The sequence below is a fragment of the Gastrolobium bilobum genome, unplaced genomic scaffold (assembly GCF_033153095.1).
Source record: "Gastrolobium bilobum isolate Gb01-03AN ecotype WA unplaced genomic scaffold, APGP_CSIRO_Gbil_v1 utg16305, whole genome shotgun sequence".
Lineage (NCBI taxonomy): Eukaryota > Viridiplantae > Streptophyta > Magnoliopsida > Fabales > Fabaceae > Gastrolobium > Gastrolobium bilobum.
This window is the reverse complement of record NW_026895590.1, coordinates 88,923-107,098: the sequence shown is the minus strand read 5'-3', so window position 1 is coordinate 107,098 and position 18,176 is coordinate 88,923. Positions and strand designations below refer to the sequence as shown.

The window sequence follows — 18,176 nt, the reverse complement described above, 5'->3', positions numbered from 1 at the left end:
CGGTGATGGAAAAAGAGGAGGAAACACCTGCAAGGAAGACAAAGAGGAAGCAAAGGAGAAAGCTGCAGAGACACCAAAGAAGCAATGTGATTTCTCTCGCTTTGAGAAACCACCTTATCCCATAAAGTCAAGGCAAGCACAGAAGCAACAACAAGCCAGGTTTTTAGAAATATTTAAAAAGTTGCAAATTAATATTTCCTTTGCTGAAGCTTTAGCTAACATGCCTAACTATGCTAAGTTTATGAAAGAACTCTTGTCTAGAAAGCATAAGTTGCAGGAATGTGAAACAGTTGCTCTCACAGAAGAATGTAATGCCATAATCCAGAAAAAGTTTCCACCAAAGCTTCAAGATCCAGGAAGTTTCAACATTTCGATTGCGATAGGAAACATTGATGTTGGTCGGGCATTGTGTGATCTGGGAGCAAGCATCAACCTTATGCCACTGTCTATGATGAAAACTCTCAGAATCTCCGAGTTAAAGCCGACAACATTATCGCTCCAACTTGCTGACAAAACGTTGAGAAGACCGAACAGAGTAATTGAAGACGTACTTGTCAAAGTGGACAAGTTCATCTTCCCTGCTGACTTTGTAGTCCTCGACATGGATGAAGGAGGAGAAATGCCTCTTTTATTGGGTAGGCCATTCCTTGCTACAACAAAAGCTTTGATAGATGTGGAAAACGGAAAGATGGAATTGAGAATGGACGACGAAAGTCACCATCGATTTGTTCAAAGTTATGAAGCATGCAGGAGATAATGGTGACTGTTTCCGGGTAGACATTCTTGAAGCACTCCTCCTTGAAAAAGAAGATGATCAGACTCTTGAAGAAGAGAAATAATTCTTTGATGAAAACCCTTCAAAGGACGATGCTAAAATTCCGACAGAGGAGTTGAAAAAGAAAGAGTCAGACACAATAAAAGAAGCACGTAAGGTGGAGCTAAAAGAGCTTCCATCCAATCTAAAATACATTTTCTTAGGAGATGAAGAAACATATCATGTCATCATCAACAAAGAGCTGTCTGAGACTGAAGAATCAAAGTTGATGAAAGTGCTCAAAGACCATCAAACAGCCATTGGATGGTCCATCTCCGATCTAAAAGGAATCAATTCTTCCTTCTGCACTCACAAAATACTAATGGAAGATGACATCAAACCTGTGAGACAACCTTAGAGAAGACTAAATCCTACCATGAAAGAGGTGGTTCAGAAGGAAGTGGTAAAGCTCATTGATGCCGACATGATCTACCCAATCTCAGACACTGCATGGGTAAGTCTTGTCCAAACAGTGCCAAAGAAAGGCGGAGTTACAGTGATCAAGAACGAGAGAAATGAATTGATCCCCACCAGAACCATAACAGGGTGGAGGATGTGTGTGGATTACAGAAGACTAAATGATGCCACACGAAAAGATCACTTTCTTCTCCCTTTCATTGATCAGATGCTGGAACGGTTGTCCAGACATGCATATTACTGTTTCCTAGACGGTTACTCCGGCTACAACCAGATACCTGTTGCACCAGAGGATCAAGAGAAGACGACTTTCACTTGTCCCTTTGGAGTGTTCGCCTACAAAAGGTGCATGCTTTCCATTTTTCAAAGATGCCATTCGGCCTTTGCAACGCACCTGCTACTTTTCAAAGGTGCATGCTTTCCATTTTTCTGATATAATTGAAAAATCATTGGAGGTATTTATGGATGACTTTTCTATATTTGGTTCTTGCTTTGATTCTTGCTTAGTTAATTTAGCTAAGGTATTGAGGCGTTGTCAAGAAACAAATTTGGTTTTAAATTGGGAAAAGTGTCATTTTATGGTAAAGGATGAGATAGTATTAGGCCATAAAATTTCTGAAAAAGGGATAGAAGTTGATAAAGCTAAACTGTTGTTAATTGAAAAACTTCCCCCTCCTGCTAATGTGAATGGCGTTCGAAGCTTCTTAGGACATGCAGGGTTTTACAGACGATTCATCAGGGACTTCTCCAAGATTGCAAAGCCATTGAGTCAACTGTTGGTGAAGGACTCTGAGTTTAAATTTGATGAAGAATGCCTGAAGTCCTTTAATCTTCTAAAGGAAAAGCTGACAACAGCGCCTGTCCTGATGGCGCCCGATTGGAACCTTCCCTTTGAACTCATGTGTGATGCAAGTGCGTATGCAATAGGAGTAGTCCTCGTTCAGCGTAGGGATAAGTTATTACATATGACTTAATATGCTAGCAAGGTTCTAAATGAGGCACAAGTGAATTATGCCACAACTGAAAAAGAGATGTTAGCTGTAGTATATGCATTAGATAAATTTAGACCTTACCTGATAAGATCTAAAGTTATTATTTTTACTGACCACTCTGCATTGAAGTATCTCATGAGTAAACAGGATGCAAAGCCACGATGGTTACGTTGGACACTTCTTTTCCAAGAATTTGATCTGGAAATTAGAGACAAGAAGGGAGTTGAAAACAAAGTGGCCGATCACTTGTCAAGGATTCAAGCCAAAGAACTGCAAGATGGACCTGAGATTGAAATAAAAGAATCCTTCCCTAATGAACAAGTAATGGCAATCTGATTCGTGCCATGGTTCGCAGAATTCGCGAATTACAAGGCTGTAGGATCAATTCCTAAAGAACTCACATGGCAACAGAAAAAGAAGTTCATGCATGATGCAAATCGATATTACTGGGATAACCCTTACTTATATTTCCAATGTGTTGATGGGATTATTCGTAGGTGTGCAGCTGAGATGGAAATTCCAAAGATTCCGTGGCATTGCAATGCTTCAGATTATGGAGGACACTTTGATGGAAATAGAACCACACAGAAGGTCCTACAAAGTGGATTTTATTGGCCCACAATCTTCAAAGACTCAAACGAGTTTGTGGAGAAGTGTGACAGATGCCAGAGGACGGGAAACATATCCCGAAAGGATGAGATGCCACTGAATTGCATATTGGAAGTGGAAATCTTTGATGTATGGGGAATTAACTTCATGGGACCTTTTCCTGTGTCATATTCCAACCAATACATCTTGGTTACTGTTGACTACGTGTCCAAGTGGGTGGAAGCAGTGGCCTTATCGACAAACGATGCTCGGGTAGTCGTGGCCATCCTACAGAGAAACATCTTAACCTAATTCGGAGTTCCAAGAGCCATCATCAGCGATGGAGGAACCCACTTCTGCAACAAACAATTTGAGGGTCTTCTCAAGAAGTATGAAGTCACACACAAAGTGGCTACATCGTGTCATCCTCAGACAAGCGGACAAGTGGAGATTTCCAACAGAGAGTTGAAGCGAATCCTCGAGAAAACTGTGAGCCACACAAGAAAGGATTGGGCAAAGAGGCTTGACGATGCACTCTGGGCATACAGAACAACCTTCAAGACTCCCATAGGTATGTCACCATTCCAACTGGTGTACGATAAGTCCTGTCATCTCTCTGTTGAGTTAGAACATAAGACTATTTGGGCAACTAAATTTCTGAACTTTTAACCAACTAAAGCTAATGAAAAAAGATTACTGCAATTATATAAGTTGGATAAGTTTAGGTTAGTTGCTTATGAGAATGCCATGATCTACAAGGAAAAGACAAAGAGGTGGCATGACAAGAAGATAACTCCAAAGGAATTTGAGTCGGGACAACTGGTATTATTGTACAATTCTCGACTGAGATTGTTTCCAGGTAAACTTAAATCTCGTTGGTCAGGTCCCTTTGTTGTGAAAAAGGTATACCCTTATGGCTCAATAGAAATTTCTCCTATAGATACTAATAATTCTTTCAAAGTTAATGGCAGTAGGCTGAAATTATACTATGGAGGGCAGGTGAATCGGGATAAATTTTTTGTCCCTCTGGCTTCACCTGAGTCTTAAATTGTTCACGTCAGGCTTGTGACATTAAACAAGCGATCACTGGGAGGTAACCCGGTAGAAAAGTTACTTTTCTTTGTTTTAATTTTATATTTAATATTTTTTAGGTTAAAAAAAAACAAAAAAATTAAATAATGGTGAGGAAGAGTGTTAAAAAGAAAAAAGAAGATTCTGGGAACTGGCGCTACTAGCGCCATATCCACGCTAGTAGCGCCAGAGAGGAAATTGTTACAGTGAGTCTCACGCTAACAGCGCCATGGTGGCGCTGAAAGCGTGAGAAATTTGAAAGGAAAGCCACGCCATCAGAGTGGGAATAGCGCTATCAGCGCCAATGGTCCCAAAGTTCCCGAGAGTTCCACACTCACAGCGTGAATCCCACGCTGACAGCATTAGGAACTCACAAAGAACGCACGCTACCAGCATGAAATTCACGCTCAGAGCGTCACAGGATCCAAAACTCACAGAGAGATCCGCGCTCACAACGTGAATCCCACGCTATAAGCTCCAAACCCAAAATCAGATTTTTTTAAAAATTAAAACCCTAATTTTCTAATTCCCCCCCCCACAGTCGTCTCTCTCCCTCTTCCCTTTTTTCTCCCTGCCTTCACCAAGAACTAAACCAGTCCCCACCACTCTCACACCGGTTTTCTATCTCTCTCCACCGGTCACTAACGTCGCCGAACCATAGCCACCATTCTCTTCCACTCACCACCATCATTCTTCCTCTCCCTTCTCCTATCTTCTTCTCCCAAAACCGACCACCACATTCGCCGGTGACCATACAAAACCATCGAAACCCCCAACTTCACCTTCCTCACTCACCGGACCAACACCATTCCTCCCACCACCACCATTCATCTTATACTTCTTCACCGAAAACCTCCACTGTCTTCCATTCAAAACCTTCGACCACAACCAAACCACCCTAACACCACCATATTCCACCATCGGACTTCGCCACCTCAATCACAGTACCGGTGACCACCAAAGTCATAAAACTACCATTGTGAAGAACCACAGCAAGTCCGATTTGGAGTTTCTACTTCCCTTGGGTTTTCAAATTTTTGATTTGCTTCTATGGCTGGTGATAAGGTATGCTTCAAATGATTCTACGATATCTGATTAATGTGTAAGTGTAATCACCTGCTAACTGCGGAACTACACAACAGAAAGGACGTCTAAACAGAAATATTTTTCTGAAAAAGGGGAGATATTTTAACCTTCAATTTTTATTTTTTTTCAATTTTTTTTCATTCAATTAAGTGATTCAATTTTTAATATTTTAAGAAAAATAAATTAAAAAAACCCAAAAATAGAGAATTCCTGAACAAGCAGTCTTAGATTTTTGTAAGCTTACTCAGTAAGTAATTAGATTGAATTATAAGAAGCATGATATATGTGGGGCAATTAATTGTTTTTATATAAGAATAATGACTGCTCGTTTGTATAATTGTTTTGGTGAAAACTTTTAGATAATGCTTGATGTGAAACTTTGAATTGAGATTCTAGTTTGAATTATAACTGTGAGGATTTGAGCCTAAACAGAAATATTTTTTTCAGAGAGGCCTCAGTGTAGTAGTTTTCTAGAACTTGAATTGTTTCTCTGGCTTGCATGCATTACTAACATGATAAAGGCATGTTTATTCTTGATAACATAGAGCCAAACAGTCTACCTAGAAGAATTTCCATTGTTAAACCCTTTTGAGCCTTAAGCCAGTTCATTCAAAACCCGATGAAAATTTCTTAACCTTTTTCCCTTGACACACTGATAAACCTTTGGTTTACCATGTTTTTAGGTCAAATTATACAAGACTTATGTAGTAGAATGCGTGGAATTCAAGGTTTTACGACATATAAAGCATAAGATAGGAAATTGAGCTGACGTTTTGATAATATATGCGTTTTGAAGGTAAAACCACAAGCGCCCAAGAAGACAAGATTTCAGACTCGAACAGCACGCTCGAGCGCCCATTAGCACGCTCGAGCGCACTCAGGCAGGCAACAACAACAATTTGAAGCAATTTGGCACGCTCAAGCGGCCAACAGCACGCTTGAGCGCCCAACCACGTTTCAGACATAAAAGATTCACTAAGATTTGCTGAGATTTAATGAAGATTTGCCAGATTGTGATACCGGAACTATCAACCTTGATTCAGGGGCAGATTGAAGAAGGATTATAACAGGATTCAAAGTCTTAAATCTATCACCAATCTACAAGATCTTAAATACAAAAAGGAAAACAATTGTAGAATCAACTACAAATCTGATACGGATTCGGTGAAGAGATGCGATGAAGGATACAACTCCAATGGCTATAAATAAGGAGCTTGGGGTCAGACCAAAACACCAATTCACAAGTCCAGAGCATTACACCAAGACTGAAGGAGGAATCCTGTTACGGAGCGCTGGAACACTGAGGAACCAAGTCAACATCACACCAATGGAGGCTTGGGGTTCTCTTTTCTTTATTATTATTTTTCAATTCAGTATGCTAGACTAGTCTTTTATGTAGATAAGGGTAGATGGAACCCAACTGAATCTTTATGTTTATGAATTAAATTGTCTTCGAATCTTGTTCTTTTTATAATTGAATAAATTTATTTGTCTTTAATGCTTTCTATGATTTTGTTCCTTATAGAATGATTTTGGCGAATTGTATGACAATAGGGATGTTGGTGCATGAACCATGACTTGATAATTTGTCATAATCCTTGTGATCTAGGGATAGACATAGGGTAATTATGCAATCTTGAAATTCTTGATCTTAATGCATGTTTTCTTGGGGAATAATCGGGGAACTAGAGTTCTTTCAAGATCAAATAGATTTAGGGTAACAAGGAATTAAGCCCTAATTAACATAGAAAGAATTGATTGGCAATATATTAAGAAACAGATTCTTGACTGTTTAATTCATAACATATTGAGGAGATTGGAAAAAGTCGAAACCTTAACTATGCTTGTTTTAAATACTTAAATCAAACATCATCTTCATTCATTCTTTTTAATTCTGAATTTTCTTAATTGCATGCTATTATTTGTTTTTAATATTAAGTTCTTCCAAATCACAATTCTCTCAAACCCAATTTTTGATTGTCCAACTAAGACGCAATTAGCGAACTAGTGCTTGAAGATTCTGATCCTCGTGGGAACGATCTCGTACTCTGGTACACTTTATTAATTTACGACCGGTGCTCTTGTCGAGTCGCAACAAGTTTTTGGCGCCGTTGCCGGGGATCGAATTCTTCAACATTTGAAGTAACTAATTAACTTTTAGATTGGACGTTTTAATTTTATGCACTTTAAACATTCTTCAAAAATATTTTTTCTGCATTAAAATTTTGCATCAATTTTCTGCGTATTTATTTTTCTGCATTCTTTTATTATTTTTATTATTTTTCTATTTTTTTGTTTTGTCTTTTTCTATTTTTCTGCTCATCTTTTTATGTGAGGTACTCTTAACCTGCGAATCTTGCAGTTTGATCCTGAGATAGAAAAGACAGAAAGGAAACTTAGAAAGGACGCAAAAGCAAAGAAAGCGAAAGAAACAAAGGCAGCATCAACTTTGACGGAACCAAAGACAGAACCTAAGGAGGAACCAATGGCAGAAAACAATCAACTCGCTCTAAGGACATTGGGAGATTACATGACCCCTGCTCGAGTTCCACAGACGGCAAGCATTGTTAGACCAAACATAGAGGCTAACAACTTTGAGCTGAAGCCGGGACTGCTGCAACTGATTCAAAAAGAACAGTTCACTGGAGGAAGCACAGAGAACCCCTATAGTTATCTTGATGACTTCTTGCTTTATTGTGATACATTAAAGGTGAATAGAGTTTCTCGAGATGCTATCTTGCTCAGATTATTTCCATGCTCACTGAAGGATGATGCAAGAGATTGGCTGCAGTCTCAACCTGAAGGAAGCATAACCAGTTGGGATGACTTAGCAAGAAAATTATTGGCCAGATTTTTCTCAGCTTCAAATATGGCAAGGCTCAAGGCGAAGATCACTGCTTTTGAACAAAAAGAAAGCGAATCTTTGTACGAGGCTTGGGAACGATTCAAAGGATCACTCAGGAAGTGTCCTCAACATGGAATTGAAGCATGGGAGAAAGCAAGAATCTTTTTCCAAGGGATGACGTCCAGCACAAGAACACTGGTAAACGCTACTGCAGGAGGCTCCTTGAAAACAAAAACTCCAGAGGAAGCGCTAGAATTGTTGGAATCCCTAGCTTCTCAAGAATTTGACAATGCTCCTACTCTAGTCACCCAAAGAAGAGCAGGAATTACGAAGCTCGACGGCTATGATGCACTCTTAGCCCAAGATGAACAAATGCTACAAATGCACAAGAAACAACAAGAACAATTAGATGCTCTTAATAAAAAAATTAATCTGTCTCAAGTTTCTTTTGTTTCTAATTCTAATATTAAATGTGGTATTTGTGAAAGGCTCATGCGACTGAGGATTGTGACTACATCAGAAATATTGAAAAGCCACCAGCAGAGGTCAATGGAGTCTGGTATGATCAAAAGAATCAGAACAATCCAGGAAGGAATCAATATGGTAATCAAGGGTGGAAAAATCCTAACCAACACCCTGGGTTGAGTTACAAATCAAATTACCAGTTGAACCCTCCCATGCCATTGCAACAACAACCTTAAGGCACCACGCCAGAATGGGAAAAGGCTTTTGCACAGCTATCCAAGACAACATCCGACTACATTCAAGATGCAGATGCCTTCAGATATGAAACAAGATTTCATTCCAGAATCAAGAAGCTTCGATCTGGAACTTGAAGACTCAAATTGGTCAGCTGTCAAGACAGTTCATTGAAAGAACTCAGGGCACCTTTCCAAGTAACACCGACATGAACCCAAAAGCACAATGTAATTCAATTGTTACTAGGAGTGGGATCGTGATTCAGCCTGTGGAAAAGCCACCAGTTGAAAAGAAGAAAGAAGTCAAACCTGAAGTTGAGAAAGAAAAAGAATAAGATGCAGTAGAAGCTGAAAAGAGCAGTCCAGAGAAGAAGCTGTTCAAATGGGAGAAAAAGAAAGCTCTGGACAGGCAACCAAAAGCGGAAGACCCGTCTCCCTATGCAAAAGTTCCATATCCTCAGCGGTTGAAACAAGAAATCCAGAAACAACAATACACCAAATTTCTGGATATCTTCAAGAAGCTACAAGTTAATATTCCATTCGCAGAAGCCCTAGAAAGCATGCCAAACTATGCGAAGTTCTTGAAGGACCTTCTATCAAAAAAGCGCAAGTTGAATGAGTGCGAAACGATGGCCTTGACAGAGGAGTGCAGTGCAATCATCCAGAAGAAACTTCCTCCCAAGCTGAAAGATCCAGGCAGCTTAAGTATTCCTATAGCCATAGGAAATATTGAAGTAGGAAAAGCATTATGTGATTTGGGAGCAAGCAAAACTTGATGCCACTATCCATGTGCAAGGCTCTTGGAATAAATGAGCTCAAGCCGACTACAGTTTCTCTACAGTTAGCTGACAGATCGATCAGACGACCAGATGGGGTATGTAACACCCTGTATGCATCCAGTTTGTTAACATATCATCGTATTAAGCCACGCTTAAGTTAAAAATGCGGAATATCTTTTTCTTTTCAATTATGACGTCATTATACTTAGCCAAGTTGATTACTTAATCATTTTCATAAAAACATCTCCTGTATGTAATTGCAAGAGACAACTAACTGAAATACCTCGTAAAATAAGTAACAGTGAGTATCTAAAATCACGGAACTACAACACGTAGTCCGGACATAATCCTGATACATTATTACAGCTCAAATCTAAACCAAGATATAGTCAATCAATGTGGCATGGACAATCCCCATGCTCACCAAATAAGGCAACACAGCCGAACATAGTCTCAACAACAGCAACATAATAATAACAAGCTAATAGTATAGCATCAACAGATATAATCCAGCATCCAAACATGTTAGCAAATAAACAGCAATATCAGCTAAGCTCTGGCCTCCTGCCGACAGAGGTCTCAACCCCCGCATTACCTGAACCTGAAAATGGTGCCCCAAACGTGGGGTGAGATCTCGAAAAAGAAATCTCAGTAAGACAAAGGGTCCTCAAGGATCTTTCACCCCAAGCTCACTTACATGTGCAAATATAAGTTCAAAAGCATTTATTCAATATAAGTTCCAAAATAGTGCAATGCAGCAGATAATCATGTCATGTGTGTTCTAACAATTCTACTGATCAGAGAAGTACAGGAATACGTCTATTACCTACACAATACCAGCCCATGCTGCACACACCCTAAAGGACCACCCCATGGCTTCCCTTTAAGGCAAACACCACATAAATATCATACAACAATTGCACTTAACAACTCCATAGCATTTCAATAAAAAATACATGAAAACCACATCATACATATAAACCATCCCCCCATGGGAAATGGTGGAACCAACAATGGCTAAACCGAGGACACGAAAGCTTACCTTGTAAACTAGCTATCCAAACCAAGAGTTCACACAAGCTCAAGGCCCACAAACAGCACAATCACAATCTGCCCATACCATAATTAATCATCAATAATCATAGCACAGATTACACTAAGTGATTAAGTCTTTCTTACTCATTTTAACTCATTACAGGTTGTTTCTGCAGGAGGTATTCGAATACTCCTCGATGAGTATTCGAATAATCCAAGTCTCCAGAAAGTATTCGATTACTTTCATTTAAGTATTCGAATACTACCAAGTATACGAATACTTTTCCCCAGTATCCAAATACCACAGTATTCGAATACCAAACCCCACTATATTCGAATACTTTCCAGTATTCAAATACTTCTTCAAAGGTATCCGAATACTTTTCTTCCCAGAAAAGTATTCCAATTCTCCTACAAGGAGTATTCGACTACCAGATTAAAACTACCGTTGCAACTCTTTACCAAATACTCTAAGCTTTTACTATGTTAAACTAGACATCTCAATCTTTCCAACGACATATCTTATGCCTCAATCGAAGTTGTATAACTCCGGTTATGATTTTGGCAAAGCTCCTACAACAAGTTGAATTTCCAGCAATAGGGTCTGAACTTCAAACATACACTGAGAGAAATCAACTTATCCAATGGATTTAAATATTTACAAGGTTTTAGACCTGTGTATTAGCTTCACATAGGTCCAAACCGCACTCAATTTAGAGCTCTGTAGCTCAAGATATCGCAATTTTACTAAACTAGGTCGCTGTTGTCTCGCGAAGTATTCGATTACTGCATTTTCTCAGCAAAGTATTCGAATACTGCCCGAAAAGTATTCGAATACTTCTTCGACAGAATGCAGAAAACTGAGTTTTAAAGGTAAAATCGACCTCTAATGATCCAAACTCGATCTGGAGTCCAAGAACTCCTTAAACAGATGTTTATTAACATGTTATGAACCCATAAACACATTCATTTTATCAAATGGTTCAAGCTACGATTTTTTATTGCTTAAACAAGCTTAAAACATCAAAATACACAAGGGTGTTCATGGTATACCTTCCAAGCTCCAAAAATCCGAAAATGAGACACACAAGGGGTCTTCTACACAGCACAATGGTTCAGACTTCACAAGGGTACGAAAATACACTTCAAGCTTGACCATTTATGCCAAAAGGTGGCTTCTTGAAGCTCAAGAAGCCAAGAACAAGGCTCCACACACTCAAATTCCAAATTATAGCCCCAAACCCCACCAAACAGCAGCTGGTCATCTCAAAACAAAGGTCATTCTCACACTCCCAAGGTTGCTCTCAAGTGTCAAAAAGTCTAGAGGTGAAGAATCCATCATAAAAGTGGTGTCTTGATGAGTTCTATGGAGAAAAGGCAAGGGCTTGGTGAAGGAGAAGAGTGGCAGCCAAGATGGAGCTCTCAACTCAGAAAATAGGCTGCGTAGAAGCAAGAAATCTGAGCTAGGTTATTGTGCAAATGCCTATTTATACCCCTATTAAGTTTAATCGCATAGTATTAGCACTAATAGCTACGCATATCATTTTAATCTTAAACTTTAGATTCTGAACCTACTCATTTTTCTAAGATTTATCATATTTTTATTTTATTTTTCGCAGCACATTTCTGGTACGCGCTTTTCCATAGCCAGTATCAGTTCTGGTACCATTTCTCATTATTTTGACTTGAAACTTGTTTTACAAGTCCTACATATTATTCTAGGAATATTCATGCACTTATTATAATTTTTCGGGATACTTTTCGGTATGCATTTGTACCGACTAGCAGAACCGGTATCTGCACTTTTCGTCGGAAAAACGACTTTCAACATTATTACTCACTTACTATAATTATTAAAGCCTCATAATAATTATTAGGGTCAATTATGGAATTATCTCCTAATTATCTAATTAGTTTCCTTAATTAGCGGTACGGGTTCTTACAGGGTATTTGAGGATGTTTTTGTTAAAATTGACAAATTTATCTTCCTTGCAGATTTTGTAATTCTGAATATGGAAGAAGATGCTGAGATTCCCCTATTGCTCGGGAGGTTATTCTTAGCCACCGCAAAAACGATGATCGATGTGGAGCAAGGGAAACTGATGTTAAGAATGTACGAAGAAATAGTCACCATTGATGTCTTCGAATCAATGAAACATCCATCAGACAAATGAGACTATTTTATGATAGACATAATACAAGAAACAATTGATGATGCTACGAAAGAGGAGAGTCCCCCACTCGAGTTAGAACAAATCAACGAAAAAGTTGAAATAGCTGATAAAGAACCAGTGGTGGAAGAATTGGAAAGAAAGAAAGATGACATCCCTCTTGGAGCACCAAAGGTGGAGCTTAAGGAGTTACCTCCAAATTTGAAGTATGCTTTCCTTGGTGACAACAACACATATCCAGTCATCATCAATAATGAACTGTCAACCGGTGAAGAAGAAAAACTTCTCAAAGTGCTGAAGAAATATAAAGCTGCCATAGGATGGTCCTTCTTCGACTTGAAAGGTATAAATCCTTCCTTTTGTACTCATAAAATTCTAATGGAAGATGATATTAAACATGTGAGGCAGCCGCAAAGGAGACTCAATTCAACCATGAAAGAGGTGGTAAGGAAGGAGGTAGTTAAACTGTTAGATGCAGGTATGATCTACCCTATATCTGACAGTGCATGGGTAAGTCTTGTACAAACAGTACCCAAGAAAGGTGAAGTCACTGTGATAAGAAATGAGAACAACGAGTTGATTCCAACAAGGACAGTCACCGGGTGGAGGATGTGCGTTGACTATAGAAGACTTAAAACAGCCACTCGGAAGGACCACTTTCCCATACCTTTCTTGGACCAGATGTTGGAGAGACTAGCTGGCCATGCCTTCTACTGCTTCCTGGATGGGTACTCAGGCTACAATCAAATAGTAGAAGATCAAGAAAAGACAGCATTTACATGCCCCTAAGGAGTCTTCGCTTACCGGAGGATGCCCTTCGGCTTGTGCAACGCTCCTGCAACTTTTCAAAGGTGCATGTTTTATATCTTTTCTGATATGATTGAAAAATCTATTGAAATTTTCATGGATGACTTTTCTGTTTTTGGCCCCTCTTTTGACACTTGTTTAGAAAATTTATCTTGTGTTTTACAAAGATGTCAAGAGAGTAATCTCGTTTTAAATTGGGGAAAATGCCACTTCATGGTGAAAGATGGCATAGTTTTAGAACATAAAGTGTCCCAAGATGGTATAGAAGTTGATAGAGCAAAGATATCTGTTATTGAGAAACTTCCCCCTCCCTCTAACGTTAAAGGCAATCGAAGTTTTCTCGGTCATGCAGGTTTCTACAGACGCTTTATCAAAGACTTTTCCAAGATAGCAAAGCCGCTATGCAAGCTGTTGGTCAAAGATGAGGAATTCAACTTCACAGATGAATGTTTGGTTGCATTTAATATTTTAAAGGATCAATTGACCACTGCACTTATAATCATTGCACCCGATTTTTCTTTACCTTTTGAATTAATGTGTGATGCTAGTGATTATGCTATAGGAGTTGTCTTAGGACAAAGAAAGAATAAATTGTTGCATGTGATTTATTATGCTAGTAAAATTCTGAATGATGCACAAATGAATTATGCAACCACGAAAAAAGAATTACTAGCAGTTGTCTATTCATTTGATAAATTTAGACCGTATTTGCTGGGGTCTAAAGTAATTGTTTACACTGATCATGCTGCTTTAAAGTATTTGTTGAATAAGCAGGATGCAAAGCCACGATTACTTAGGTGGATGCTGCTCCTTCAAGAATTTGAAGTGGAGATCAGAGACAAGAAAGGTGTAGAAAACTTGGTGGCTGATCACCTCTCCCGAATTCAAGAAAAAGATCTTCAAGACGGACCTGAGCTGAAGATCAGAGAGGAGTTTCCCGATGAGCAAAATATGGCTATAAATGTTATCTTGGATCCAAAACCGAAGGAAGTAAAGAACATGAGTACACCCCTTTGGTTCGCGGATTTCGCAAACTTCAAAGCAGCAGGAGAAATTCCAGTAGACTTCACATGGCAACAAAGAAAGAAGTTTCTACATGATGTCAAGAAATACTTATGGGAAGAGCCCTTCCTCTTCTACAGATGTGCTGATGGAGTAATAAGGCGATGCATTCCAGAAGAAGAGATGAAAGACATTATGTGGAACTGTCATGGTTCCAGCTACGGTGGACACTTCGCAGGAGAAAGAATAGCCGCAAAGGTGCTGATGAGTGGCTTTTATTGGTCAACACTCTACAAAGATGCAAGGAAGTTCGTGGAATCATGTGATAGATGTCAGAGAACGAGGAATATCTCTAGAAGACATGAAATGCCCCTCAAAAACATATTGGAGGTTGAAATCTTCGACGTGTGGGGAATAGACTTCATGGGACCTTTTCCTCCTTCCTATGGCAACAAATACATCCTTGTTGTGGTTGATTATGTCTCCAAATGGGTTGAAGTTGTTGCCCTTCCTACTGATGATGCTCGAGTGGTCATCGCATTCTTAAAGAGAAATATATTTGTCCGATATAGAGTACCTCGAGCAATCATAAGTGACGGAGGAACCCACTTTGACAACAGACAAGTTGAATACGTGTTGGCTAAATGCGGGTAAGACACAAGATTACCACACCATATCATCCGTAAACAAGTGGTCAAGTGGAAATATCCAATCGAGAGCAGAAGCGAATTTTGGAGAAGACGGTTGGAGGTTCAAGAAAAGACTGGTCCAAGAAGCTTGATGATGCACTGTGGGCATACTGGACTGCATTCAAGACGCCAATTGGAATGTCTCGTTTCCAATTAATGTTTGGGAAGGCCTGTCGCTTACCAGTGGAATTGAAACATAAAGCTTTACGGGCAATAAAGTACCTCAACTTTGATTCCAAGACCGCAGCTGAGAAAAGGCTTCTACAACTAGATGAACCGGACGAGTTCAGACTCTCTGCGTATGAGAGTGCAAGCCTGTACAAAGAAAAGACGAATAAGTGGCACGACAAGAAGATCCTGCCTCGAGACTTTAAGGTGGGGAATCAGGTATTACTCTTTAACTCTTGTCTTCGTCTCTTCCCTGGAAAACTTAAGTCTCGATATTCGGGACCGTTCATCGTAAGGAACATGAAATCATATAGAGTAGTGGAGATCAGTCCGCTGGATTCCGATAGGAGCTTCACAGTGAATGGTCAACGGCTGAAATTATACATGGGAGGAGAAATCGACAAAGGAACAGCCACGGTTTCCTTTATAGAGGTAAAGTAAGTCAGGTACGTCAGGCTCGTGACGTAAAACAAGCGCTACTAGGGAGGAAACCCTAGAATTTATTGTTTTCAATACTTTTTAGTTCAATTATTCAAGAAAATACAAATAAATTAGATAGTTAAAAGCTTTTTGGGGTCGAGGAGAGCGCTCGAGCGCACACATGGTCGCTCGAGCGCGTGCATCCAGGGAAAAAGAGAAATTATAGGCACTTTGCATGCTTGAGCGCACAAATGGCCGCTCAAGCGCCCAACATGAGACTCACAGGGTGTCTCCCTGCCATCAAGCGCTCTGGAGCGCTCAAGCGTGCACCCAGGAGGGAAAATGCAATTCGAATTTCACGCTCGAGCGCCCATATGGCCACTCGAGCGCGCTGGCACAGACAGTAGGTTGTAAAATCTTCTTTTAAATACACCATCTTCCCTCTTCTTCCCCCTACACTACTCACTCTCACCACACTTCTCTCTCCCTCACATATATTTTTTAGCTCTTCTCCTTACTCCCTTTTTCGTTCAAGTTTGCTAGTTCAATCGATCATCATCTACAAGGTATGCATCTCTTCCTATTTCAATGATAAATTTTTTGAAAATTGCAACTACTTTCTCCTTCTTATGAGATGAAATCTGAAATTTAGGGTTCTTGCAATTTCTAAAGGGTTTTTGTGAATTTCTGTATGCTGATAGAAATTGGAGAATAAGAAGTCATGATTCTTACACATGCATCATTCTCATCCACTCATGGCATATTCACAAGCACCATATGATAAAGTGCATCACTTCTTGGTAGTGCATTATAACTATTCGATAAAATGCTTGAATACAAACTCCTAAACAGCATCGTGGTTAACCGAACAAGCATGCAATGTTAAACATGGAGATAGTTGTAATTGAATGTAGTTCACCATAAAATAGCTCTAATCAAAGGGGATGCATCAATTTAGAAAGCTTTCATTGTTACAATCATATATTTTGAATGTATAATCAAAGTGATGAAGTCACCTCCTTAGAACATTATTACAAGTTTTGGTGATTATGATTGAATTATTTCCATGTGAATCATGTTGTACACCAATTCTGGGAATGCTTGGTAAACCAAAAGGTTTATTGATTGTCAAAATTTTCCATGATGGCACTATGCCTTACTACTAAATTTGGGAATTTTCAACATGCAATATATCTTGACTTGCAAATACTTTTCTGAAATTGCAGGATGTCAGGAAAAGGAAAAAGAAACTGAGGCACCAAGCAAACCGGTGCCGATTCAAGTTCTCAACCTCCAATAGTGGATGTGCAAAGGTTCAAATATCCGGCTCATGAGCAAAGGTACCATACTCACATCTTGGGAAAAGTTGTATGCAAGGAGAGAGTCCTCGAACTCACCATGGGCCAACACCCTGATTTTTACAACAATATTACTATGAGGGGTTGGAGGAATTTCTGTACCCTCCCTGTAGTGACAAGGGACGACATATGCAAGGAATTCTTTGCTAATGCTTATGTTGAGCATGAAGAGGGGGTCGAGAGGCAGTATGTCAACTTCGTGAGAGGAAAAGAAATCCATTATGACTCCCTCTCCATTCAGAACCTGCTGAAGACTGCTCATTGTGACAGGACATCTGTCACCACTTGTGCATATCAAAACAAGTGTCATTCACTGGAATATGCTGATGGAGATCAAATGGAAGCAGCATGACCTATCCTGGAGTGCATCACCAATCCAAGTGAGAAGTGGGATAAGACAAAGGACGGGCGTCCTAAGAGAGTATGGCTGATGAACCTAAATAACCCAGCTAATGTATGGTTCCACTTCATGGTCAGCAATATCACTCCCTCTTCTAACCACACTGAGGTGATAGAAAAACGAGCAGTGTTGCTTTGGGCAATTATGACTGAGAGGAAAATAGACCTACCTAGGATCCTCTCTGAGAGCTTATATGACATGGCCCACAACACCAGCAAGAAGGCATCCATTGGCCATAGCTCTCTTATATAGTACATGTGTCAGGCAGCAGGGGTAGAGATTCCCACAACAGGAGGAAGAGAGATTACCCTGTTGCCAAAAATTGATGCCAAGTGGATTTTAGATAAGCTGAAGGAAGTTGTAGAGGAGGATGTTTCGATAGCAGAGGCAGCCCAGGCGGGAAGGAGGAGGAGAGTCAGACGTACACTAGCTGAGGCTTCTGGTTCTGCTGCTACAGGATCCGTGGAGAGTCGACTGACTGCTCTAGAGACACAAGTGGGTTTCATCCGGCACAGGAACTGCCATATGCATAGGCAGCAGCTTGCGTACCAGACACATATTTTGCGCTACATCAGCCTCACTCAGCCAGATGGACTTCCAGCCTTCCGGTCAGAGCCTTATGACGGATCAGAAGAGGAGGATGCGTATAATGCTGCACAGAGAGGAGCTAGCACAGGTCCGGCTACTCATGGCCAGGACGAGGATGGTGAGGACACAGTCATGCCACCAGCCATAGTGAGGGATGCAGAGGACGAGGATATGGATGACTGATCACCTTGACCATTTTATATGCTTTATTTCAGTTTTATTTTATTTTGGATTATTATGTTTTATGT

At 39.9% G+C, this 18,176-nt stretch overlaps 1 protein-coding gene and 1 non-coding gene across 2 annotated transcripts; one reads left to right on the top strand and one right to left on the bottom strand.

Annotated features, from left to right (window-relative positions):
• The first annotated feature begins 220 nt into the window (after window positions 1-220).
• Window positions 221-757, top strand: LOC133318231 (uncharacterized). The gene has a single exon (XM_061520223.1). It carries the CDS (start codon window positions 221-223, stop codon window positions 755-757), a length of 537 nt encoding a protein of 178 aa, XP_061376207.1.
• Window positions 758-7,843: 7,086 nt separating this feature from the next.
• Window positions 7,844-7,950, bottom strand: LOC133318267 (small nucleolar RNA R71). Its single transcript, XR_009752453.1, has one exon. It is a non-coding gene; the product is annotated as a small nucleolar RNA R71 (small nucleolar RNA).
• Between the last annotated feature and the right edge of the window lie 10,226 nt (window positions 7,951-18,176).

Bases quoted from the DNA above. Each gene is read 5' to 3' on its own strand.
- LOC133318231 (XM_061520223.1), top strand. From the start codon at position 221: ATGCCTAACTATGCTAAGTTTATGAAAGAACTCTTGTCTAGAAAGCAT.